Raw genomic sequence first — 26,435 nt, 5'->3', positions numbered from 1 at the left:
GAAAAACTAAATTAATAATAAATTTGTAAATACCTGTATTGCAAAGCCTGTGTTGCCATTTATCACAATCTTCACATTGGAGAGCATGTTGTCTTGGTCGGACTTGCTGGTCACATAGCACACAAGGGTACGACTTTTTTTTTTTAAGGGCAAAAATAGGGATTGAGCTTATTTCGCCCCTTTAACACAAAGTATAACAATGGGAATTTAACAGGTCTTGGGGCTTATCTCGCCCTTTATTTTAAAGTAATTTAAGCTTATATTTGTTTATAATTACATTAGATGTATGTTTCATCACAATACGTTATTCTGATTGGCTAACTGCACATCATGTGTTACTCCTTAAGCAGTTGTATCACTCAATAAAACTTCTCATTCGTGATGACACGAGGTCCAACAATAAAGTGCACAGGTAAATAAAATAAAAACTTGATAAAGGCGTGTTTTCATGATCCTATAGGTAAAAATGTAATTATAAGTATTGAATGCTTTTTTTTGTAACTTTATAGGGTTGTAAAAGCGTTGACCGTGCGCACATTTTTAGTATGAAGCGCTTCCGCGCTTCATACAAAATGTACTTCGGTCAACGCTTTTACACCCCAATAAATTTACAAAAAAGAGCATTCAATTCTTAAACAATTGTCACTATCGCTTGCATCCTTTCTTGGTCGGTACATCAAAAAGACTGCTCAAACAGCTTGTATTTTTACAAGAATCTCACTACCAAATGTATGTTTTCACTCCGCTTGAACTCAGCTTGGGAGTTGTGTTTTTATAGTGATCTTGAATTGTATTCCCTTTACAATTTCTTGACAATTTAAGCATAATTAATACTTGTGTTCATCAAAGAGGTAATAATAAGCAATCAACAATCTTCTTAAATTTCCAACTTAATCATTACTTGATTACAGCTGATTACCTTGTTTTATATTTCAAAACTTAACTCATTGTTTTAATTATGACAGAAATTAGTCTCCCATTCGGATATGGGCTATATCATTAATATTTGTTCATTTCGTTCTATTTGCTATACGCAAGATATCAAACAATCATTTAGAAAACAATATGATATTTTAATATTTTATTAGATTTATAAACACATTCATTTACGTAAATATATAATGAGTAAACAAATGATATAACAAAAATTAAGATGAAAAATAATGTAAAAACAGTATAATTTATTTAAAAGTTATAATAACCATCTATAATTATCAAAATAATTCATCTATAACATTTATAAAAAAAAAAAAATACGTCTTTACAAAGTATGGCCGTTTTTGTACTATGGCCGTTTCATCTTTTCGGGGTATGGCCGTTTCATCCTATGGCCGTCATGGTAGTATGGCCGTTACGTCTTGCATCGAATTTGACTAGGGTAACCGGTTATTGTAAGATTTATATTCGTTATAGGCTGCTATAGCGAATGCATCTTTTTAAATAAGTCAGATTTCAGAGTTCCTATCTTTTAAGAACGGGTCTATCTAAGTTATTTATAAAAACAAAACAAACCTTAAATCGTTAGTTAAAGGGCTTGTTTTATTTGTATCTTTTAATACTTGTCTATAGGAATAACAATCTTCTGTCTAAATTTTCTCACTGCAAATCAATAAAATCGACAATATTTTCACAAGTTATTTCCCTTGAACATGTATAATGCACAAATGTACACGCTGGTGTGGTGAAAGAAAAGGTAATTTTTACCCAGATTATTCTATAGCATCAGCTTTTTTGTATATGTTTTGCATATAATTGAAAAGTCTTCTTTAAGTTACAGATGATTGTTTGACTTTTGTAAACAAATCATGTTAAATAAAATGTTATTGATTTTTCTGGTCATTGACCCACATATGCGGTTGTAGAATCTATTTATAATTTACCGTAAACAATAACAATAACATCAGTAAACAGAAAGTTCAAAAGGGGCAGTGGTTGGATTAACCACACCAAATGTCACCATGCTGTAGCGAACAAAAACTATTATTTTCTCTCTGAGTCCTGTAGAGAATTTTGTTTGAGATATTTGCGTTCTCCAGAAGAAAAAAATGAGTATAAGGTCAAGGATTTATCAAATAAAAAATTAAAAGGAGAAGAAATTCACTCCAAAAATACTTCTGAAGAAAAATACATGTCATTTGCTGTCATTTTTATGATTACATTAAAATATAACTTATTTGAATATCATTAAAAAAAATGGTTGATAATTCTATTGGTTCAACATCATACATGAATGTTAGCATACATGAAAACACCCTTACACCTTTAATAGCCCCGATCAGTTAAAAATTTAAAAAAGACAATTAAAACCGCGATCAGAACACAAATAATCACTTTTGTGTTCCCTTTAGTTTTGGCTAAATTAATACCGTTCAATACTTTGTGACGCTTTATGAGGGGGGACAGGGGGTACCCTTCTCCCTTCTCCCACCACTCTTCTCCTTTCTCCTACCCCCGTTCTCCTTTCTCCCATTACAATAAAACATCTCTTTTTGAGATATTTTTTCTTGAAATATTAGAACAAAATTTAAAAGGAGAGATATTTTATTTTTTCTCCTTTCTCCCAGCCTTCCTCTCCTTTCTCCTACCCCTTTCTCCTTTCTCCCACCCCTTTCTCCTTTCTCCTACCCCCTTTCTCCCTGTCTCCCTTACCCCTGTCATCCCCCTCCTTTATATATACAAGTATGATCAAGTATGCCAAATATATCATGATTGAGCTCGTGTTTAAGTCTTACGATCTATCCCCCTCACGATCGGTTAACTGACTTTGCTAGTATATATGAGCTGATAATCAAATATCACTTGGCTTATCGAGTATTTACTATTTAGGTTTTAGTGTCAGTTAGTCCGATATTTCTCTGATGTCCAACGGCTGTTTCTGGTAAAACAGCCGTTGGACGTCAGAGTAATCTCGGACAAAGTGTCCGTATGAAGGGGGCACACATTTCTTTGTTCAAAAATGCCTAACAGAATTTTTTTTTTATTAAAGGTTATGTACTGGACCACGTGCTAGCTTACGACCCATTTGGGGCTGTGTTGAGTTCAAACAGAAAGCATTATAAATATTGTTACTAGTATTTGATTTCAAAATTCCCCATTTTCTTATTTAAAGTCTGCATTATATCTTCTTTCTTTCATATAAGCTTTAAGCTTTTTTTTCCTTTGTAGAACTGTCATGGCAACAGCCGCATCGTGGTCATGTGAACCATGTTCTCAAAGAAAAAAAAAGACAGAGGCATCAAAATGGTGTACCGATTGTGAAGAATCAATGTGCCAGACATGTACCGATTGTCATTTGTCAATGAAAGCAACCAAGCGTCATCACATTATAGATTTACAGGTTGCACATTCCTGTCATTCAAATCCACTGACAGGGATCCATTTTTGCGAGAAGCATGAAGGTCATCCTTTTGAATATTTTTGTAAAGACCACAATGCAATATGTTGTAATGAATGCATGTCAACTAAACTGCATAGATCCTGTAAGATACACACCATCAAAACATGTTCTACAAATGTAAAAACATCACAAAATTTTAAGGATGTAGAAACGGAGATTGATCATGCTATCGAAACTCTAACAAGCATATCAGAAGATAGGATAGCTAATACAACCTCCATTAAAGGAAATGTCGAAGATGTTAAAAAGTCCATAAAGAGGTTCAAGTCCAATATACTACAGCATTTAGACACACTGGAAGTAGCCATATTTCAAGATTTAGATCGTATGCAGGAAGAAATGTCAATCAAATTAAATGATGAAAAGGACCAAGCAGAAACTGACAAGGAAGTCGTTAGTGTCTATAAAAAACAAATTCAATTTATTAGCAACCATGGTTCCGACAAACAAGCATTCCTTTGCATGCATAAATTGAAAATGGCTTTACATAACTTGACCAATCAGCAAATAGGAAAAATTGCCCGGATGAGAGCCCTATCCATAGAACATACGATTCCAGAGGAACTCTTGTCGTGCTTGTCTCTTGGGTCTGTTGTTCCCAAGGATAACCTTTGTACTGAAAAATTCAAGCTTCATGTAGAAGATTTCAAATTTTACCAAAACTTCCATTTGCACAAGAAAGTAGACATGACCGCTATTGACAAACAGGCGTTTATTACGGGTATGGCGGTGTCAGGTGACAAACTATTACTCTGCAACTGCGACTGGAATCATCACATGCCTCAAGTTCTTGTTTTCAAGAAAAGTGGAGAATATCTTGCCAACATAGAAGTTAAAGGTGCACCATGGGATATTGCTGTCCTACCCCGAACTGATCAAGCTGTAGTTGTTCTACCCAACACTAACTCCATTCAGTTCATTGATACACTGAAACAGGTTTCTGGTAGGGAAATCAAAATGGCGGGAAGTGATGAAAAACGTGGGATAGCTGCAACAGACGACAAAATATTTGTGGGTGGGATGGATAGAATTGTATACATTTTAGACCACGATGGTAATTTAATGTCAACAATATTTAGCAGAGGTGAGAAATTTTGCTATCTCCTATCAGTCAGTAATTGCGATTTAGTGTATTCCGATTTTTCAAGTATTCACCGTATCAAACTTGATGGGTCAGAAGTCTATAGTTATAAGTCTCCAAATCTTAGAAACCCAAAGAAAATTGCCACAGACCAACTTGGAAACTTGTATGTTGCTGGAAAAGACAGCCACAATATACATCGCATAACACCTGATGGAACGTTTTTGGACATTGTATTGACAGAAGTAAATGGTATTCATCATCCACGAGCTATGTATTTTGACAACAGTAGCAACATGCTGTTCATCTCAAACCAAAGTGGAAAAGAACTTTTGATTTTTAATTGTACTTGACAATGATACTAACCTTATTGCTTATGGATTTTTCTTGCCACAATATTTACACATTTTACACTCCTGCAAAATACTTATGTTATGGGATTTATTTTGGTTTTAGAGTTGGTGAACTGAGAAACATTTATCAGAAATAATAAAATGATTGAATAATGAACTCTCGTTTAAAAAAAAACGATCTAATTATTCCTTGTTTAACCTGCAGACATCCTTTTGGTTTGTTTGATCAAGTTGTTGTAATAATAATACATTCAAAACAGAAAATAATCGGTTTAGAACTATTATATAGGGAGTTCACTTGTGCTAATGATTTTACCTAAATTTCATGGAGCCTCAAGAATGGTGCCACAAAGACATAGAACATCTGATTTAAATTCAATTCTAATTGGTAAACTCAAACGAACATAAAATATTTCTCAAATAACCACAAATTCGCTAACTTGCTGTTTCAACAAGGTTTCTGATTTATTCGTCGCGTCTACCATAAGTTCCCTCTTTATGCTACAAGTTTTACTATTTAATTGTTCAATGTTAAATTATGTCTTTAATTTTGTTACCATATCTATATCTGTTATGTCAGTATCATAATGTCATAAAGGTGACTTTCTTCACGTTCAGAACTTCCCATATTACGAAAAGTACTAGTTGAAGAGAAAGTAATAAAATGCTAATGTACACTTTGATTCCATTTGACTCGATCAAAACTATTTTGTTTCTGGCCTGTCCATCTATCGTCTACGGTGTTGCGTGTAAATGTGCAATATGGTACTTGAAAAAATAATAGTTCGACTCAATGGCAAAATAAAATAACGCCAAACAACGGAACACTCCACACATAAAATAAAGATTCAGCAACACGAACCAAACCATGAAACAGGGTGAACTTGGTTGCTTCAGAAGGACGGGCAGTTCTTGTTTCATTCAATATATACCGTACGACGGTTGAAAGGCACAGATTGGATTATTATCACAGTGATATGACAGAAAAGTGAAGTGCAGTTTTCGTGTTTCATGCAGTTTATTTTATTTCTAAAATAAAAATTTTACTTAAGATAAATTCATAAAAATAATTCATTGTACAGATTTCGAAAAACATGAGTTGGCATACACAAAGAAAAAAAATGACATTATACAAAACGAATACTAGGTATATTACACAAATCATGATATTAATACAGAAAAAAAAGAATGGAAATGACAAGACTCCAATATTAATTGTATTTTTAACACATTCTGAAACGTTTAGACCGACATTATTACTAACTATTTTTGAAAATGTTTATCTCATTCTACTGTTCAAATATGTAGAATCTAATAACCATAGTGATATTATCCTCCATGTTAATGACAGCAGCCGCCATGTCCGCCGCCATAGTGACACGGGCTGTAAAACTGATTAAAATTAGTTGAGACCAATTTTTTAATTTAACTAAAATTTGTAGAAGGTTTAACTGTTTACATGATGATGACTCTAATGGCCGTCGTGATGACCACCACCGCAGTGACAGCAGCCTCCATGTCCGCCGCCATAATGACACGCGTTTTTGGATCTAAAGTCGTATCCTTCACATGGTTTCCCGCATTCATTGGGTGGAGGGTTATCACATGATCTGTATTGTTGTCTGGTACAACAGTTGCTGCAACAACTATCTTTCCAATCGCTCCATCCACCATTCTTAGGGAAACAGATATCTGGAAGATCCGAGCAATTTCGAAGTGGATTGCTGAAAATAAAACGTAAATGTCGTTGGTTAGAAAGAAACGAATTAACTTTGCTTTATTCATGTGATCCCAAACTTGGAAGCATATAACTAGTTTACAGAATAAATCAAATCCATACACGATTTTGGTTTTACATAGAAAATAATAAATGAACATTGTTTAAATATTATCGCTTGATAACTATAAAATTGACAGTTCAGAAACTTGATCAAGGTCATTCCAGCTACTAAGTATGTTTGGGTTGTCTTTTCTTTTTCTTGGCTTTGTTATGTTTGTTTGTTTGTTTGTTTTTGTTTATTTTTGGCTAAGGGTTCCATGCTGTTTTAGATGCAAACAGTAAAGACTAACTTACCTCAATGAAGGTTCTAAAAATACATCTTGTGGTATCTGTTCAATATCTGTATTTTCACAGATTATCTTTGCCATTGATATTGGACGGAAACCTTCAAGTTCTTGTGGTGTAAATGGATGTGGATTTAGTGGTGTATTCCCCTCATAGAAGAATCTATCGCCATATTTAAGGGCTCTAAACTGTAAAGCTAGAATACATGTGAATGTTGGCCCTAATCTGCTGCCTGGCAAGGGTTCTTCTGATATACCTCCAGGAAACAAATCTATATCACAAGTATACCTACAAAGAAAGTCTTTATGCATAATTTCTGGTTGTTGATTATAATGTACACATATAAAATATTGTAGAGGGGAACAATTATATAAATATATGATATCAAGTGTATAAACAATGGTGAATAATTTCAATTTCAAAAATTGCATTTTTATAACCAAAGAAACACATTTATATAAAAACATAACTCAACGTCTCAAACTCTGTTTAATTGGATTGAAGAATAGAAATTTGCATTTAGGTAGTATTATGAATATGATAATAGCAATTGCACAAAAAGTTTCATAAGGTATACTTTATTAAACTTCCTTTGCGCGTGTGTTTGTATACTAGTATTATTCTCGCTCGTTGAAGGCCCATTGGTGGCATAATGAAGTCGTCTGCTCTTTGGTCAGGTTGTTGTCTCTTTGACATTTTCCCAATTCAATTCTCAATTTCATTGTTGATTTAATCTTGACCACAATAGTTATGTTCAAAAAGATAATTTTGTTATTTGAATAAAGTAATCAACGGTTGATATTTCATTGAGTCCGTCGTAATCAGCCTTTTACTTCCGGTGGTATACTTACGCATAAGCCTTACTCAATTTTTCCGCGGCCTCTGCACCATGATGAAAAAGACCCCCTTCTACACCTGGGGTAAAATTGTCAGCATCGACTGTTTTTCCTGTGCACCAGTGTAGCCACGTAGTGTATGGCGGAAGTCCATGATCACGACCTCGCTGAATATTGAAAGCCGCCAAATCTCCACCATCACCTGCTACTGTTTCAAACAGTTTCCAAGTGATTTCTCTCGTCATCTTCTCGTCAATTTTTTGTCCTGGATTTTCATACATACCTCGTGTACAACGTTCTATTCCACTCGGTTCGTATAATAAATCAGGTTTGTTCAAATGCACGTGAAGATCAAAATCAGTGTTGGGAAAGGCAAACTTATCCCTTATAAGACTATGTCCCATTCTATATGCTGCCGATGAAAATGAATTTCGGATCATTGGCCGCACGGTTGAGTCATAATCAGTGAAATGCCCATCCCATAATGGTACCAAACCAAACTGTTTACGGATTTCTTCACTTAGTAGTTTGGGTAAAAATTCATTATAGGTGACGTGTTGAATTTCAGCCGCTACGTAGCGTCTAGTTTCCTCAAAAATTTGTTGTCCAGTCCAGTTGTAACATTCGGGACTATTTTTGAATTGCTGAGCAATTCGGTTGTGTTCTCTGACCCAGATAGTGTGAAGGGAACTGAGGGCGGGTTGTGTATTTGCCCTCACATCACCTGTGATGTAAAGAAAACAGTGTTATATGCTAAAGAGATTTGTTTTTGTTTTGTTCAAATTATTTTTATATTCTAGATATTATGCAATGCTCTCTAGACTTATAATAATACCGACCTTGTTAAATAAGGAATGCATTTTTTTATGAAATCAAAATTATTTTTCTTTAAATTGATTTTCCAACAGAGTCAAATGATGATTTCCTTAAAAAAACTTATAACTTAATCTATAATTTCTTTTCTATGTATTCCCCCTTCAAATTATGGCTATTTTTCGTTTTCTAATAAAAATGTACTATTTCTAAATATAAACTTCATCATTTTTGTCTGCCTTTATACTTTTTAATTATTAGTTATTGATTATAATCTTTCTTAATGCCCATTCACATACTATTTTCATTGTCAATTATTCTTACCAATGTCTTGTTGATGCTCTGTGATTATCATAATGTGTGTTACTTTTATAATACTTATGGATTGTATGTCAACTAGATAAATAAATTACAGTATTTGCAGAAGCGACTCACTAGTTTGAATTACTCACCTGCATATATCTATAGCAGTCCATTATAGTACATGTGCACACTTAAAATGGTGAATATAAAAATGGAACGCTGAAGTTTACACTAAATACTTTGGGACATGGATCATGAAGACCTTCCTATAACTTGCAAGATGAAAACACAATTAAAAGCTGTATGTTTGATACTATTAGTTACACAGTGTGTAATTGTCCTAATACGAGAATTTATCGGGTCAATAAAATTCATATCGGGTGAGGCGAAGCCAAACCCGATATGAATGTTATTGACCCGATAAATTTCGTATAAGGACAATTGAACACTGTGTAACGAATTTATCCTGATTTTGTTATATTACATAGAGATTAATACATGGCCTTTTCCATATCAGCCTGTGTATCATCCCGAGACCCCCATATCAGCCCGAGACGGAGTCGAGGTGCTGATATGGGTCGAGGGATGATACCCAGGCTGATATGGAAAAGGCCATGTATTAAACGCTTTATCATATACTTCCGACAATAGTTTTATGTAAGGAAAATAAACTAATGCAATAACTAAAACAGTCAAACATTTTATAAAGAAAATTAAAATTATGAATCAAATATACTATAGTTGTCCAACAACAGCATAATACTCCTTATATATTTATGGTAACATTTCCTATAGAGGCATTTTGAAACATTGAAAATTTGGAAGAGTTTTACGATCATTACTACTCCATGTTTGTTGTACTATAAAATGATTCATAATTGTCAATGGCATTTGTTAGCAAGACTAGTATTAAACTATCCCCACAAAAGTTCCCGTAAATTTTGACGTCGTCATAAAAAAACATCTGACGTCACAATGGAAAAGTAAACAACCGATACCGGAAACACCGGAAGTAACTTGCACGAGAGGCACTGATATGGGTTTTTTGCACGAGAGGCACTTGATATGGGTTATCAGCCCGGGTGGGAAGATATGGCTTGTGCACTTCCGCCCATTACACATATGCAAAAGCTATCATATTAATGCTAAGTATATGATAAATATTATTATATTTAAATTCAATGTAAGGACAATATATCAACCAAATATATTTTAGAAACTTAATCTAAAACTGTGAAAAATTAAAATATTAGAACTATGAAGCAACTCATTTTTTTTATTAGGTCAATGGTATAAGGGAGATAATCCCAATTGACGTAATAAATAAGGGAGATAATTCCTATTGACGTAATAAAAAATTGTACTGAAATTTATTAGGACAATATCAGCCAATCAAATTGCGAGAAATTACTCTGAATCAGAATAAATCATATCTGGGTACTATTGTCTCATTTATAATAGCAGTGTTCCAATTATAACAAACAAAAAATTGATATAATACTGTTTGTTTTAGAAAAAAAAATGTTTAAGTCGAAGTTCGAACTATGGCTAGTGATGACTGTACACGATTTATGTAGACCATTTGGCCACTAAGGCCCTTCATTTGGACATAAATGTATTTTCAGGTATAAAACTTATAAGTACCTGCTTTAAAGCATTTTTTATTCGTATCCGAGGTACAACTAGGATCATTGAAGTTAAGTGGCAACTTATCATCCGACGAAACCAACATCATCCCTGTAATCAGAAAAATATTTCATATAGAATGAGCAAAGATATATTACTATAGAACATGGTAAACAGACAACACATTTTCAAGTTTATAGATTTAGAGAAGTTTACTACTTATAAAATCCATTCACTGGTCAAGTTCAACTTTGAAGAGAAATTTTTCTCCTTTAAATCTTTTCCGAATATTACCTTAATTTTTGTTTTGTAATCTAAGACTTTTACAAAGGTTAAAGTTACCAATTCCATTGATGAAGCGGAACTGATAGTACTATTAGATTATATGGTATTATTTGTTACCACATTAAAATTCGAAACTTGGATGTTACTGGTTTAGGGATTATGTACGACTGTTCAAATATGTAGTCCAGATATTTCGCATAGAGTACACTTAACCCTTTGTTCACACACGATTCATTGTTGTCAATTTAATGGAACATTTTTCGACTGCCATGAAAGTGAGAGTTAGATATAATACCAGGTTTATTTAAAAATTTGTACCATGATTGTTTCATGTGTTTGAGCTTTTTATTTTGACATTTGATAAAGGACTTTTAGTTTTGAGTTTTCCGTGGAGTTCGGAATTTTTGTTTTATTTTACAGTTTATTCATACTTTACCATTATCAGTAGGGTCTTTCAATGCATTTAACTCTGCTACAGTAGAACCATATACACCAGAACCATCGATATAATGTGTCAGTTCATTGAACTGTTCCCGATAACCTGAAATATCCAGAAACCAGTATGCCCGGTCAGTCACTACGCATATTTATATACTATCCGAATAATCTCCGCATTATTTTATAAGCTATTAAAAATATTTAGACTTCAATTATCAAGAATTCATTGTACTGTTGTATGCTACTTTTACGGAAGAAGCAGCAATTACAATTCCGAAAGTCTTTGGTTTGACAGAGTTGATGTTCATACCCACGACCTCCCATTCGAGTTTTTCAATAGATTCAACACATTTATTCTATATAATAGACGTACGATCTGAAATAAAATCTAAATAGATTATTTACATTATAAAAGATTGTTTCAAATTTCATATCTCAATAAACACATACATGATGCTAAAATTATAACAAAATGTTTAGTAAAATTAACATATTTTTTTTAGCCTTTTGTCTCCGTTTTAAAGACTTTTAAGAACCTGTATTTCTCTTATAGAACTGTTCAATGAAGTAATTAAACGAATCTGTACAAATAGACATAGCAAATTTGAAACTACAATACATTGGTGTATGTATTTATGATTTTTTTGCTTAGATCAATGATACGAAAATGATTATGGAAAAATATGTTTAATGAAAAAAACAAACAAAAAATTCGTGCGTCCGATGCCCTTTTCTGGATTTACCTCAATCAAAAACGTTAAATCTATATTGAAAGCTAGAAATGTGTGAATAAGTAGAACGTTAAAGGCTTAATGACCAAACGAATGGTCAAATGCATTTATGGACAACCTTTATGAAATAAAGATACCATTCTCCTGTATATATGTCTTATTTTGCACGATTAATACAAAATCTACAAACTTACCAAAATTGCAACCAAGGTCAGATGCCGCTTGAGACCTGACAAAATTCATGCATCTCCTATTGTTTCTGAGTGTATCCCGATGGTAAGGATCATCACCAGGTATAGTGAACGTGAAACAATCTGGATTCCTGGGATTTTGTTGTCTTCAATGCAGAACAGTATTATTCAAGTTAGTTTTATCCAAAAACCCGTGAAAGATTAATGAAATGTTGTTGTTTGTTTAAGTTCAAACAGGGAAACATACAATATTTAAGAATCATTTCCCAATTTTAAAAAATATCATGTAAAGATATTAACATATAATACGGTAAAAAGGACATTAAAATTGTGTTAAATCTAAAGAACCACATACATGTAGTGATTTAAAAAAAAAGCACCGTGTGTGTGTGGTTTAAATAAAGCTGCAAAATGGTTAAATCAGAAATTTGCATTCAAATCTAAATTTAAGTCTTTAAAATCCAAAGACATATTGTGAATTTTGAATTATATCTGTGATATGAAGTTCTTCATATCTGAAATAGTATCCTCCTTGGTTTTTTTTTAAATCAATAAGGGGTTGTTTGTGATATTTTGTTTTGCAAATCGAAGATAGAGAGACAAGTATTTCTAATTGATGAATGATTACCCCTGTAGAACCACTTACTAATAGTGTGGGTGACTCAACACTTACCTATTAAAGTCACAACAGTCCAAATTAAAAGGATATGATCCTGTAATTGAAAGAATAAACACGTTTTCATTAGAATTCAATTGACAGTTCGTAGCATGAAATTAAAGACTATAAAAAGTAAATTATGTTTGAGTGCTTGTTTTGACATTGAGGTAAAGAACAGCAATAAAAGCGCTGTTTCTTTGCTTTTTTATGTGTTTTTTATTGTGAGTCATGGATGCTTACCTCATATCATTTCAACTCGCCTCAACAAATAAAGATTAATCCCGAATTCATTCGTCTCAACTCGGCCGATTCCGTAGAGAGTAGCAGATTCTACCGAAGATTGCCGAATGATCCCGAATTATGACCTCTGTGCACATAACACAGTTAGTACATGTTATTAAAATGTGCAAATTGAAACCAGTTATGTATCCTTGTCGAGGTTTATTGGCACTTAAAATAGCATGCTGTTATTTGCATCTTTTAAAAATGTGCTTTGCTCTTTAACTTTGCCTGTTATGATTTGCACGCCACTGATGAGCCTTGTGTCGACGAAACAGATCGGCTTTAACGATAGCTAAAGTTACTGTTTAGACAATTCATAATGTTATGCCTTTTGATAAAGCTGTTTTTGTTATATCATGGTCCAGGAATTGCCCAAATGTCATCATATAGGAGCTTATTGGTGGATCAAGGTCAGCCATGGTACTTGTTGTGTGAACAAAGTTACTTATTTCACGTGGACCCTCTAATGGTACATTCAGTTTTCCAAATTTTCTTGGTTCTTGTACTCCTACAAAAAAAAATGAACGGGATATATATTTTTGAATTTGCAGCCGTATTCTTATGTTTACATATTTTTTTTACGACATGGAACCCATGTTAGCTTTCTGTCTTATATATAAGGGATACTGTAGTTTCACATGAATTTTAAAAGGATTATCCTCTTGCCATGAATGCGTTCATGATGATATGTTCTGTTTGTGATCAGAAATGTATTAGGCTCAATTCATTGATTCATTTCATCAGTGCTCTTCGATATAGTTTCAATAAATTGCAAGGCCGGTTGGTCGATTGATTTGTCTTACATGGTTTTATTTGTTTGTTTGTTGTTGTTTTGTTTTTTTTCGTATTTAAAGATACTGATTTTATTTTTATAATTGTGTTGTAAATGATATGCTAAATTAAACGGATAATTCATGATTTACAAAATGTTTCAGTTTTTGCTTGCTTTCTTTTGAATTTGTGTATCTTTAATCAACAATACAATACCATTACTACCATCAATTAGCTTTTTTTTCCAAAAGGATTGTAATTCTAAAAAATAGAAACTATTTGATGGAAAAAGAGCATACAAAATATTGTGTACCATTAGCATATTCTGGTTTTAGGAATCTGTCAAACGGAGTGAATGATTTCCCCCAATGCGGATGGTCCAGATTATTACATGACCCATCAATAGTCCGGTATTTTGCAGATGCATCACATTCAATATCACCGAAAGAACAAGGAAGTTTGATGAAGCTTGGGTCTGGGAGTTCTGATATGAACCGATCTATCTGTGCCCTGTCTGTTTCTGACCTGCAAAAATGAAATTAGATTTATGCTATAAAGAACCGGTTTAAACATTCTACTGTCTGTGTAGAGAACAAGAGGGTCATTTTGCTAAATGATCTCTTTTGGTTTAGTTCGTTACCGTAATTATTTTCTTTATTTCAATAATTGAAAAGCAATCGGTAATCCTCGGGTGACTCCGCTTCTCTCCTTCCTTAGATGAGGTACGGAATCGGCTGAGTTGTGACGATTGAATTGAAAAGATATCAAAATAAAAAGCTAGAAGAATATGATCCTCTAGCTCATAGGACAGCATACCCTGCATAAGAACTTTCGTATTTTTATGCTCACTGAAACGCAAAATTTTGGTTAAATTTTTATTTAAATATCTAGAGGATTGATTGATTGTTGGTTGCTTTACGCCGCATTAGCAAATATCTGGAGGAAAAGACGTAACTGGACAAATGGGGAAAAAAAGTTTTGTTTTTATTTAAATTTGTCTCGTTGGTCAAGTGTTCTAAGGATTTCGACACATTGTATATTGTAGCTAATGATGTTTTGACGTCAAAAAAAATATTAAAACATTGAAAAGTTAAAACATTGTTTGCGCAGACATCAACACAAAAACCCGTATATATGAACAGTTATACTCGTTACCGTTGACCACCTTAACAAGTAGTTGCATGCATTGTCGTACTAAGGCCTCGTTATTCAAAGTTTCAGAAAACAAGACGAAAATGTTTCAAAGATCAGAAAAGCGTCCACACAATACAACTCATTTCTATCAAATTGCTGACAAAGTAAGCTCATCATAGATACCTGGTTTAAAATTTTGTACTCGAGACGTGTATTTCTTCTACAAAAAACCTCATTAATGACATTCGAATTAAAAAAGTTACTAGTACGAAGTTGAAAAGCATTAAGGACCTAAATTCTGAAAGGTTTTATTATATATAGCGAAGTTAATCTACTTCTTAGTATTTCGTAAATTTGTTAAACAAATAACTTCAATTTATGACCATATCAAAGATAAATCATGGAAACGCAGAAGTGCTGACTTCCGGGTTGGTGGTTCCCTCGGGGAGAAAACTCAACCAGCAGTGACATCGGCCGAAGGGTTGCAACTAAACTCATTGTAAATACCATGCTTAAAATTTTGTACTCCCATATCGGGTTTAGAAGGCTTACTGCTTGGAAGTATTTAGGATATATTTTGTGTTGAAAATATTGTTAAGTTCTTCCAAATTATTTAAAGCGAATTGATTCCCAGAAATTTATATTTGGCACTGAATCTTTTAGTCACCTAGGAAAATAAGCACAGGGGAAACATTGTACTACTGTGATGAATTTACGATAAAACTCGCACTTTACAACTCATTCCTGTCAATTGGCTGACCAAATGCGAAGTACCTTCGCCGAAATACAGCCTGCTTGTTCTGATACGACGTTAATCAATCAACAATCAATCAATCAGTCAATGACCTGTACCTTAGAAAAATGTGACGAAAACAATTATTACCCCGTGAAATCGCGGCATAAGTCCGTGAACTTCGGCACGGGTTAACTTAAAGTCTGTAGGTCTATAATCGACACTATGGCTGCTTTAAACGCAAGACCGTATAAAAATATATACAAATTTATTCACACAAGTTTACAGTTCGAAAGCTAGGGGAAGACTGACCCAGCAACAGTTTACAAAACATAAATTAAGTCAAAGGTAAGGGTATTAAAACATTATAAAAGGTTCTCATAAAATATACATTTTGTAAATATAATTGTCCAATGTTATGTAATAATAATAGGATTATTGTCCTCCGGCTCAACTTAGCAAAATAGCGATAATTGCTTCTTTTGAAGTTGAGTGTAAGTTTCGCACTTTTGACAGCCATCGGATTAAGTTGTAAAATAGTAAATCTATAGTTAATCTCTTTGGGTATTTGAAATAAAGAAACATTGTATTTAAGAATAAAGAAACATTTAAAACAAGAAATATTCAACTTAAAACTAAAATGAGAAATATTCAATTTAAAACGAGAGTTCATATATATATATATTCAATTTAAAACGAGAGTTCATCTAAAGCACTTTGCGAATTATTGCAAAGGTCCTGAAGTCACTTTTCTTCCGGTTATACATATGTTGGACGAACGGACGGACAAGATGACAAGATGATTCTTTATATTAGAGGTTTCACATATTAAAATATAATTATATTGATGGTATAACACTGATTTAAATTCGTCTGTTTCTAATTCAGAAATTCAATAAATAAACACAAATGGTATTTTGTCTTTTGATAATTTTAACACTTACAATAATACTGTTGTACTTCGTTTGACTCGTTGTAATCTTTCCTCCGTTGTTGGGATGGTACTTTGCGTAGGAGTTAATCTTTCCTCCGTTGTTGGGATAGTACTTTGCGGAGGAGTTAATCTTTCCTCCGTTGTTGGGATGGTATTTTGCGTAGGAGTTAATCTTTCCTCCGTTGTTGGGATGGTACTTTGCGTAGGAGTTGTTGCCATTTCTTTTTCAGATCTAGCTGTAGTCGTTGTTACTGGTTGTCTAGTGGAAAGATTGTATTCTCCTTTTGCATATTCTATCGCACGATGCACAATGTCACCATAGAAAAATCCTTGTTTGTGTATAACAACTGATTCCTTTTGTGTAATAAGATGTGCCCCAAACATAGAAGTCATGTTACCGTCAGGTGTATCGATGCCTAAAAAAATTAGATGGTTTCATATCGTCTGTTTATCATGTTTCCATTTCTATTGTATCGACATATTATTTCATCAATAACTATTCAGTAAAGATTTCTGAACCCAGCAGTAGCAATTATTATGCAAAGACTTCTTAAAAATTGATTATAAAATAATTATTACTAGTAGTAATTTGAATAATTACAAAGTTCATACTTAGTTGTGGACTCTTCAGAAATGAACAAAGACATTTCAAGTGCAGCCTAAATAAAGGCAAAAGTAGTATACCGCTGTTCAAAAGTCATAAATCGATTGAGAGTAAACAAACCCGGGTTACAAACTGAAACCGAGGGAAAAACATCAACTATAAGAGAAAACCAACGGAACAATAGTAACGCTGAAGTGCACGAAAAAAACTCCAAAGCAACATACATAGAACGAACTACTTGATAAAAACTGCCATTTTCCTGACTTAGTACCGGATATTTTAAAGAAAAAATGGTGGGTTGAACGCGATTAAAACTTACAAGATTTTTGTTTTTTTGGTAATCAGGACGTCAGTTTTATGGTTTGAACGGTTTTATATTTAGTAATGTCTGGGCATGTTATCGCTTGCTTTGCGATTTTGATTTGCTAATGTTGAAGGTCATATGGCAATCTATATAGTTACTATCATATACTTCATTTTGGTCTCTGGTAGATTGTTTTCTCATTGGCAATTATGCCATCTCTTTTAATTTTACTACTATACTTGTTTTTGACGACAAATCGTTTTTGACTTACAGAAATGTAGACACACAGATGTTTTACTGCATTTTTTGATTAGTTAAAATATGGGGATATGGTATGAGATTCAACAAAATAAAAAGAGGACAACTACTTACACCTCGCAATACGGTATTTAAAAATAACAAAAACTCATACCATATAGGTAGCTCAAAAAGGTCCCGAGGAAACGAAATGTCATAAAAAAAAAAATAAAAGAGAAAAACAGCTATTTTGACAGACCAATGGCAAACCCTGGGCTACAGCATCTTTGCTTAATACAGCTGTTTGAAGAATGCAATATTGTTGATATGAAATTTAAAAGATGTGATAGGATTACAAATGAGACAACTATCCACCAGAAACAAAATGACGTAGATGTAATCAACTAAATAAACATGCGTTCATTATCACTGAACTAGTATATATTTGTTTAGGGGCCAGCTGAATGACTCCTCCGGGTGCGGGAATTTCTCGCTACATTGAAGACCTGTTCGTGACCTTCTGCTGTTGTTTTTTCTATGGTCGGGTTGTTGTCTCTTTGACACATTCCCCATTTCCATTCCCAATTTTACATGTACTTTTCTCCAACCTGGCACAATAGTGAAACAGAACAACTTTAGAGCAAACTCTTAAAATCGGTACTATATGTATTAGCACAAAAAACTACATGGAAATTGACAAAAGACAAACAAACAAATTTGAGTTTATTGTTTCGGTAGGTTACTGTTTAGTTGAGGCTAAACCACGATTCTTTTATTCAGCCGAAAGAAGTTTAAGTACTAGAATATAAATTTACCTCTTTTTCTAGCATCTAAATTCCCTTCCATTATTAAGTTCTGCTCATTTTCTGAATCTTTTTTAAGTAACGATAATACATCAAGAGATGGTACTTTTAATGGCACAAATTTCGTTGGATCTTGCAATGAGTGTCTGACAGGACCAAATGTAACTGTTCTCCGGATGCCATCTTTCTCATCCAATATTATTCCATCGGAGATAGTAAGTGCAAAAATGGTCATGAAAACGGATTTCCTACAAACATTTTTGATAGAAATATAAAATAAACTTATTTCACTGAAATTACTTAAAACGATAAGTTTGCTGCAAGAAATAGATTGTTCCCGTGAAGTCTGAGTTTTATTAAACTGTTTGCATTACTTTTCTCCCCAATAATATATGCGTATTTATACCTGATATTTTGTTTTTTCAACCTTCAAATGTCTCAAAGAAGTAAACATAAGCAACATTCCTTTTAGGAGCAAAATGTTTTTAGGGATATATCTCAGCGTCAGTAAAGTGTACCCCTGTTGATCTGTGCTCATAATAAATAAAAAGAGCAAATTCACACTTCTAAATCTACATTTAGTAACACATTGAACATCTTAATAAAAAAACATAAACATATTTATACAATCATACTTTTCTAGTATAAGTGACTTGAAAAAACGACTAACCAAAGACAAATTACGACAACCCAAATGTTAAATCTATATGACTGTATAAGCACACATGTTCTCTAAATGACAATCAGTAAAAGCTATTGTCTATATTAGTTCCGATCCCTTCTAAACCTCGCATTATCTAAGACGACAAAACAACAAACATCATAATATAGCATAGTGGTATATATATTTATTATCTAAATATTGTGCTCATAATAAATAAAAAGAGCAAATTCACACTTCTAAAGCTACCTTTAGTAACACATTGAACATCTTAATAAAAAACCATAAACATATTTATAACAAATCCGGTTTACTCTAACACTGGATTTAAGAAAAAGAAAAATAAAGGCAACAGTAGTTCGAAATGCATAAATCGATTGAGAAAAAAACAAATCCGGGTTACAAACTAAAACTGAGAAAAACGCATCAAATATAAGAGAACTAAGACACAACAGAAACACAACATTAAAATGTAACACACACAGAAACGAACTATAATATAACAATGGCCATTTTCCTGACTTGGTACAGGACATTTTAAGAAAAAATGATGGGTTGAACCTGGTTTTGTGGCATGCCAAACCTCCCGCTTTAATGGCAATGTTAAATATGACATTAAAATGACAACATTACATGACAGGACTACAATACAAATAAATGGGAGAAAAAATAGGACAGATAAACACACGAATAACAGCTAACAAAAGGTATAAGGTTTACAATTTGATACGCCAGACGTGCGCTACGTCCACACAAGACTTATCAGTGACGCTCAGATGAAAAAAGTTTGAAAGCCAAAACAAGTACAAAGTTGAAGAGCACTGAGGACCAAAATTTCCAGAAAGTTGTGACCAATACGGATAGGGTTTTCTGCCTGGGATAAGAACATCCTTATTATTTAGAATAATTCCTACTTTTGCAAACAGTAAAATTTATAAAATGACTATGTAATAGATATACATGATATCACCGGAGTGGTGACTAACTACAGAATAAAAACGGATACATTACATAAAATAACCCTGAATACCAGCACAAAAAAAATACACAACCGAGTTAGCCAAAGCCAGTTCAACGCACAAAGTGACGTCACATTTGAATTTCTAAAACGATTTCCCAAAAATAAGATAAAATTAGGATAGAATTTAAGATTAGTGATAACTCCCGAATTACAACTTTTATCTATATTTTCTTTCTTTTAAATAACGATAGAAAATATTATTGCACTAATATAACGGTGTTTCTAAGTTCTGCTAATTTAAGATGTAAAATATATGAGTAAATTGTACGTTATATGTATAAAGAAGTGATTGATCGCTCTGATATTTGGGCGATCAAATGCAAAATTATCGGTTACCATCAATAGGCGTCACCATTAGAGTAGATACTTCTTGCCGTCTCGGAGCAACTAAGTTCAGCCTCGGTTTCGATTACTTCGCATTCATTTAGTTCCGTTGATTTGATGGTATTGAAAGTCGTCTGGTGTGTTCATTTTGTCACCTCCTACTTCACATATTACCGAGTAATAGAGATAATACAGGTAAAAATGTAAACTGTTTTTCGGGTGATTGGTAGATTTAAGGCTATACAGATACAAATTTAATCCCTAATAATGTCAAACGTCTTAATTTCCCATTCTTTATTGTCTACTTTTTTCCTTTTAATTTTCATGTTTTTATATCAAATTTCATTTGACGTTTTGAAAGCAATCATGTCAGTGGCAGATCCAGAAATTTTCATAAGTGGGGGCCCACTGACTGACCTAGGAGGGGGCCCGCTCCAGTCACGCTTCAGTGATTCCCTATATAAGCTTTTTTCCCAAAAAGGCCCCCCTGCCCCCCCCCCCCTAAATCCGCCTCTGCATGTCCTCAAATGTAAAATCTGTGACTCTTGGGGTGAAATAATATCACACTCAAACTTTTTTAATGTGTACAACGATTTTGTAAATGTTTAACAATATCATCTTTAATCTGTATGTTTTTTATTACTTTTATTGTACACTAAACACTTAATTTGGTCAGAAACCACCTTTGTAGACATAATGTAAAGGAACTTTTAACATAATAAAATACTATAATACAAACTGATTAACAATCTGAAAGACTACAAGTTCAACAGAAATTTTGAACATGAAAGTTTGAAATAGCCATATTCGGTCATTTCCACAGAAAATATCACAAGAAGCTCATTTTCATGAAAATCTATTTTGTATAAACAATGGCAACCGTACAAATTTAATTTTCCTAGAATGGGCTTCCTTTTTTTTTTAAAGACGTTCAGATTTTTTACAAAATTTTGTTGTCATTCCCTTTCCGTGTTGCTCACCCAGTTGAATAATTCGCAATCATAATTCCTCGCAATCAATTCTGAATTTACAGTATTAAAAAAGGACCTTATTCTTAATAGCTGATATCCCAATTATTTGGCAATCAGTTTGAAAAGGTATTCTTAGGCACATGATGTACTTATATTTAAAAGTTTAAACCAGATATTGCACAACTATTTTATATAATTCACTAAGAAACTATATATTCGTGAGAAGTTCAAGCTAAAAATCAAAATTGTACATACATATTTTTTTCTCATTATATTTTGTTTGCTCCTTCTTAGTTTTGCTTTTTGATTTGACGTATTTTCTTTATTTTTTTTATTTTTTTATTTTTTTCATTTTTTTCATATTTTTTTTGCAGAAAATTTAAAATCAATTATCTTTTGATGTTTACAATTGTACACTCAAAAACCATAATAAAATACCCAAAGAAAAGAAGATCCCTTTGAATCAAGCACCCTTACAGAACAACAAATCAGTCAGAAAATTAATAAAATTTCTTATAAAAAAACATAATGATCTTGATATTAATATCATTTAAAACCTCTAAAAAAACAGAACTTACCACGTGAACATGTTTTATGTAGAACCGTTTGGACCCTTTAAACACTATTTTGATATTCAAGAAAAATAAACTGCGGCCAAATTTATACTTATTTATTTATAAACTGCAACGTCAGGAAATATCTCAGGCAGCACCAAATTAATAAATGCATTCTTGAAAGGTTCGGGTGACACCCTGTTTAAGTCACTTGTCTAATAACCAATTCATTGGTTCATCAACTACTGATTATACCATATTACTAATTTAGTTTTGAGTTCCTTAGTTATTAAATTCATATATAAGTATATTTAAAGTCATATTTCAAAAAGGGATAAATGCACACGTAATTATAAAACAATATATTAAAAATTCCTTTCCTGTACCTTTGAAGTCAGAACTGCATTAATGGTCGTTAACTGTAACATTACGGATGATAGTTTTCTTTTATCCTTAACTTTTCATTTTTACATACATTTGTGTTTCTCGAATAGTTTTATATCTAAAAAAGCATACAATATGCCATTACTGCAACATTATGATTAAGATACGCAGCTTCTTACTTCAAACTTTAGTATAGCATATCTATAATGTTCAATCAAGCTTTTTCTGTAATGAAAACGGTAAATACACTAGATATACTTATTTAAAGTGTGATGAGATAGATACTGATGCAACATTTCTACTTTACAACAATTATTATTGTGCAGGCAATAAAGATTATCGACAGGTTGTAGATATTCCTATAGGTACCAATTTCACCCCATTAATATCAGATTTGTTCCTGTTTTGTTTTAAGTAACTATAAAAAAATAGTCTGCATAACATTTAATCAACAAAATGTACCAAGATCTAGTTGATATTTTTTTTTCTTTAAATCGTAAAAAATTTCGAGTTAGGATGTCGAAAATAACCCAAAGGAATAACCATACTTTTCGGCACCAGGTGCGCATTTGACAATCAAATTCAGTGATACTCGAGGCCAACATATTTAAAATTCCAAAGCTTTCTTAGAACTATGAAGAGCAATAGACAAAAAAGGACAAAAAATATGGCCAAAGCTGGCCAAAAAATCACAGCTTTGCATGAAGGAGATATATTTCTTATCTTTGAAAATCCGTATTTTCATGCCAGTACCGAAGTACTGACTACTGAGTTGGTGATCCCCCAGTGGTAGTAATTAAATAGCCCGTACCATTTTTTTTTTGCACCAGATGCGCATTTCAACATTTAACGTCTCTTCAGTGCTGCCCGAGTCCAAAATATGTGTAAATCCCACGTAAACTCAATACTAAAAATCACGACAACACGTTCCTTGTTAATATTCTTTTTATAAGATGATGACGTTTCTTTGGCTACTTTTTACAGTGTTTATCCGAACTCGTTCGCTATGCCCATGGTGTAGTGACGTTATATATTATAATAAACGTGATATGTGCATTACTGGTAAATCATCAATAGAAGAATGTCGTTACCAACAATAATTTATAACCTTCACTCATTGCAGATTTGGTTCGGAAGTTTGGTTGTTTCTGTAGAAATCTAATGGGATATGTCTGTAAATGTAAATACTTTCCTTGTAAAATTGTCGATCCTTTGAATAAACTTATCAATTTAAAAACATTCAAAATTAAATCTTTGAATAATGTTATCATCTGTACTCACATTGATTTTCTAATCTTATTTTCGTGATCATTCTAAAGAAAGTACCAAAAAGGAGAAAACGACGGATTTGGGTTTTTCTAAAATCTTTATTTCTTTTGGATGATGTAGGGGTATATGTGTATTTTCCAGTTGTGCTGTGATTTCTGAGTTCTTTCATATAACTTATGTAACTTTGATTACTTTTAACATTTTAATTTAGCAAAATAAAACATGGCCGACCAAATTTGAATATATGGAAAGGTTTAGTAAATCAATAAAAAAAATTAAGCAGCAAAAGTAGACATGCAAAAACACAATTCAACAGAAATATTATTACATGGTCTCCACATTGTTTGGAATGATCTTAAACAATACGAGTGAAGTAACTCTATAACGTTATTTTGCTTATAGTTTTGTGCGTTTCATCGTTAAAAGACTAATCAGTTGCGTTCTAAACACAGAAAATTAATTGAATGCAAAATTGGTCAGTGAGTGAAGGCTTTCGCTGAATTGATTAAGATCCTTTTTAATATTTAAAGAATCTGTATTTTTCATAGAGATCATGTTTTCTAAAACATTTAAGGTGGAATAAATGATAGGTAGTGATTCGTTCATTCTGTATGAAATTTAGCGATACATTATTTTCTTCATTTCCTTCTATTGGCTTAAATGGCACAATGAGATTTGTACCTTTGAATGAACGTTTTCCAGATATAAAATTAAAAATGAATGATGTATTTTCTTGATGCAATTATATATATAAATAAGTGCCCATCATTTGAATAAATCGAGTAATTTATAACGAATGAGGGTGACAAATAAGACTGCAGTAATTTGTTTCATTTAAATTGATTTTTGATGAAAATCAAAAACTGTCCATTAATTCATTTGGTAAGAGTACAAATTTCATAGCATTTAAGCATATATATAAAAAGTAAGTATTCCTGTCCTGTATTTTACATCGATGAAAGGAGAAGAACGAGAAAAAATTTAATTATAAAAAAAGCGATTTCGTTTCAAATATAAAGCACTATGTTTCTATCAAGCGGTCTAGTAGACCAAGCCTGCTATATAAGTCATTTTGTTTGTTAGAGGAACAAATAATTGATAAAGATGGAATCTTTATAACGCTATAAAAGTATTTAAAAACTTTTCAAATCCTGGGTAAATTTGAAATTATCAATGACGGCAATATTTTAGAGATTGCAATAACAGCTTGCTTTTGCATTACCGGTTCGTTTTTTCTTCGTCGGTGCTTCGCAGTTTACCATTATATAAATAGGGATATCGTATCAAAACTGTAAAAGAATTTTTAATTGCATTTCAGAATTTAAAATAAGATTATGCATTATTAAATTATTTTAGAAAAGTGTGTATTTCAAGTTGTTTTCTTTAGACATCTAAAAAAAAATTAATAGAACCAACAAATGATAAAACAAAAATTTACTACATCCTACTGAGGTCCTTTGTCTTCGTGGGAGATTTTTTTTTTTTGGTACTTATTTAAAGATCCAGGATGTGACTTTGATATTTTCTAAAAACATTTTAATGTATTTTGTAAAGAAACGTGTTAAAATATATCCCTTAATCCATTTAAAAAATACGCGTGAATTAATTCATCGCTTCCTTAACATATATATATATATATATATATATATTATATTATTATTCATATTTTTACATCTGTAAATAATGAAAATCAAAGTATAGTAAAACGTCATATGCTTAAAAAATAATGGGGAATAGTGTATGTATACAAATCCGGCATAAGTATAGGCAACGAGCCAATATCAAAAGCTTTGCAGACAAATAATAATAATGAATCTACTGGGGATGTAATGTATTAATTCGTTAAAGTGCATTTTACAAGGTATTTATATTCAACATTTAAAAATATACAGGATATCTGAACTTGTTCGAGATGCCATTCGAAATGAGAAATTATGTTTTTGATCAGTTGCAACAAGGCCTCTATGAATATATTTTCAATATTTTTTTTCGTGGATATCTTTTTCTCAATGGAAATATCTATTTTAATTTCAAAATGGGCACACTTCAATACCGTTTCCCATTGTTTGCTTTGGGCAGTTTTTGATGAATAATTGACCTTTCATTAGGTCAAAGTTATTTCAATTTTTACTAGAAGCGCAGCTAATAAAAGACAACAGTAGTTATCGTTTGTTCGAATAATTTAAATCTATTTTGAATATACTTTACGCAGTAAGATCCTGTCCAAAGTCAAGAACCTCTGACCTTTGTTAGTCTTGTGTTTTTTTCTTAAATTTGGTATATCTACATATTTTTAGCTGATTATGACGTACATTATCGTCGAACTAGTTTACATTTTTCAGCGGCCAGCGGGCCTTCTGCGGTGTGTTGAAGACACATTGGCGGTCTTCGACTATTTTCTACACTTTAGTCGGGTTGTTGTCTCTTTGTCACTTTCCTCATTTATATTCTCAATGTTATGTTAGATGGGGAAACTACCCTAGGATCGCATTAACAGAGAAAGAAACCTTTTATGTTAACAGGTTTAGCTTCTGCTGTTATGCATGCATCACTTTCAATGCAAATCAGTCAGCATGTCAAGGGAATATGACACAATCGATAAATTGACAGATCAGACGACTAAGACCGTGAAAACATATGGCTCTCATCAATTGAAAGTCGGACACATTGTT

General features: G+C 32.5%; 2 protein-coding genes across 3 annotated transcripts; one reads left to right on the top strand and one right to left on the bottom strand.

The window, feature by feature from the left end:
* The first annotated feature begins 1,612 nt into the window (after nt 1–1,612).
* LOC139520120 (uncharacterized) lies at nt 1,613–4,988 on the top strand. The gene is made up of 2 exons (XM_071312582.1): nt 1,613–1,693; nt 3,166–4,988. Exon 2 carries the CDS (start codon nt 3,173–3,175, stop codon nt 4,829–4,831), a length of 1,659 nt encoding a protein of 552 aa, XP_071168683.1. The 5' UTR covers nt 1,613–1,693; nt 3,166–3,172; the 3' UTR covers nt 4,832–4,988.
* On the bottom strand, nt 3,164–22,234 carry LOC139520117 (salivary peroxidase/catechol oxidase-like). Of its 2 annotated transcripts, XM_071312580.1 has the most exons (13): nt 22,135–22,234; nt 18,592–18,827; nt 16,822–17,047; nt 16,642–16,698; nt 14,144–14,355; nt 13,388–13,567; nt 12,793–12,832; nt 12,123–12,265; nt 11,196–11,300; nt 10,493–10,585; nt 7,748–8,456; nt 6,906–7,184; nt 3,164–6,555 (listed from the first exon to the last, which is right to left on the bottom strand). In XM_071312580.1, exons 1-13 carry the CDS (start codon nt 22,143–22,145, stop codon nt 6,303–6,305), a joined length of 2,544 nt encoding a protein of 847 aa, XP_071168681.1. In that variant the 5' UTR covers nt 22,146–22,234; the 3' UTR covers nt 3,164–6,302. The 2 variants fall into 2 exon arrangements, with proteins under 2 accessions (XP_071168681.1, XP_071168680.1); XM_071312579.1 differs by having other exon boundaries at nt 16,642–17,047.
* Nucleotides 22,235–26,435: the final 4,201 nt, after the last annotated feature.

This window comes from Mytilus edulis, chromosome 4, assembly GCF_963676685.1.
Source record: "Mytilus edulis chromosome 4, xbMytEdul2.2, whole genome shotgun sequence".
NCBI classification, from domain to species: Eukaryota; Metazoa; Mollusca; class Bivalvia; order Mytilida; family Mytilidae; genus Mytilus; species Mytilus edulis.
Note: the sequence above shows the minus strand (reverse complement) of the source record. Positions and strands in the feature narration are given on the sequence as shown.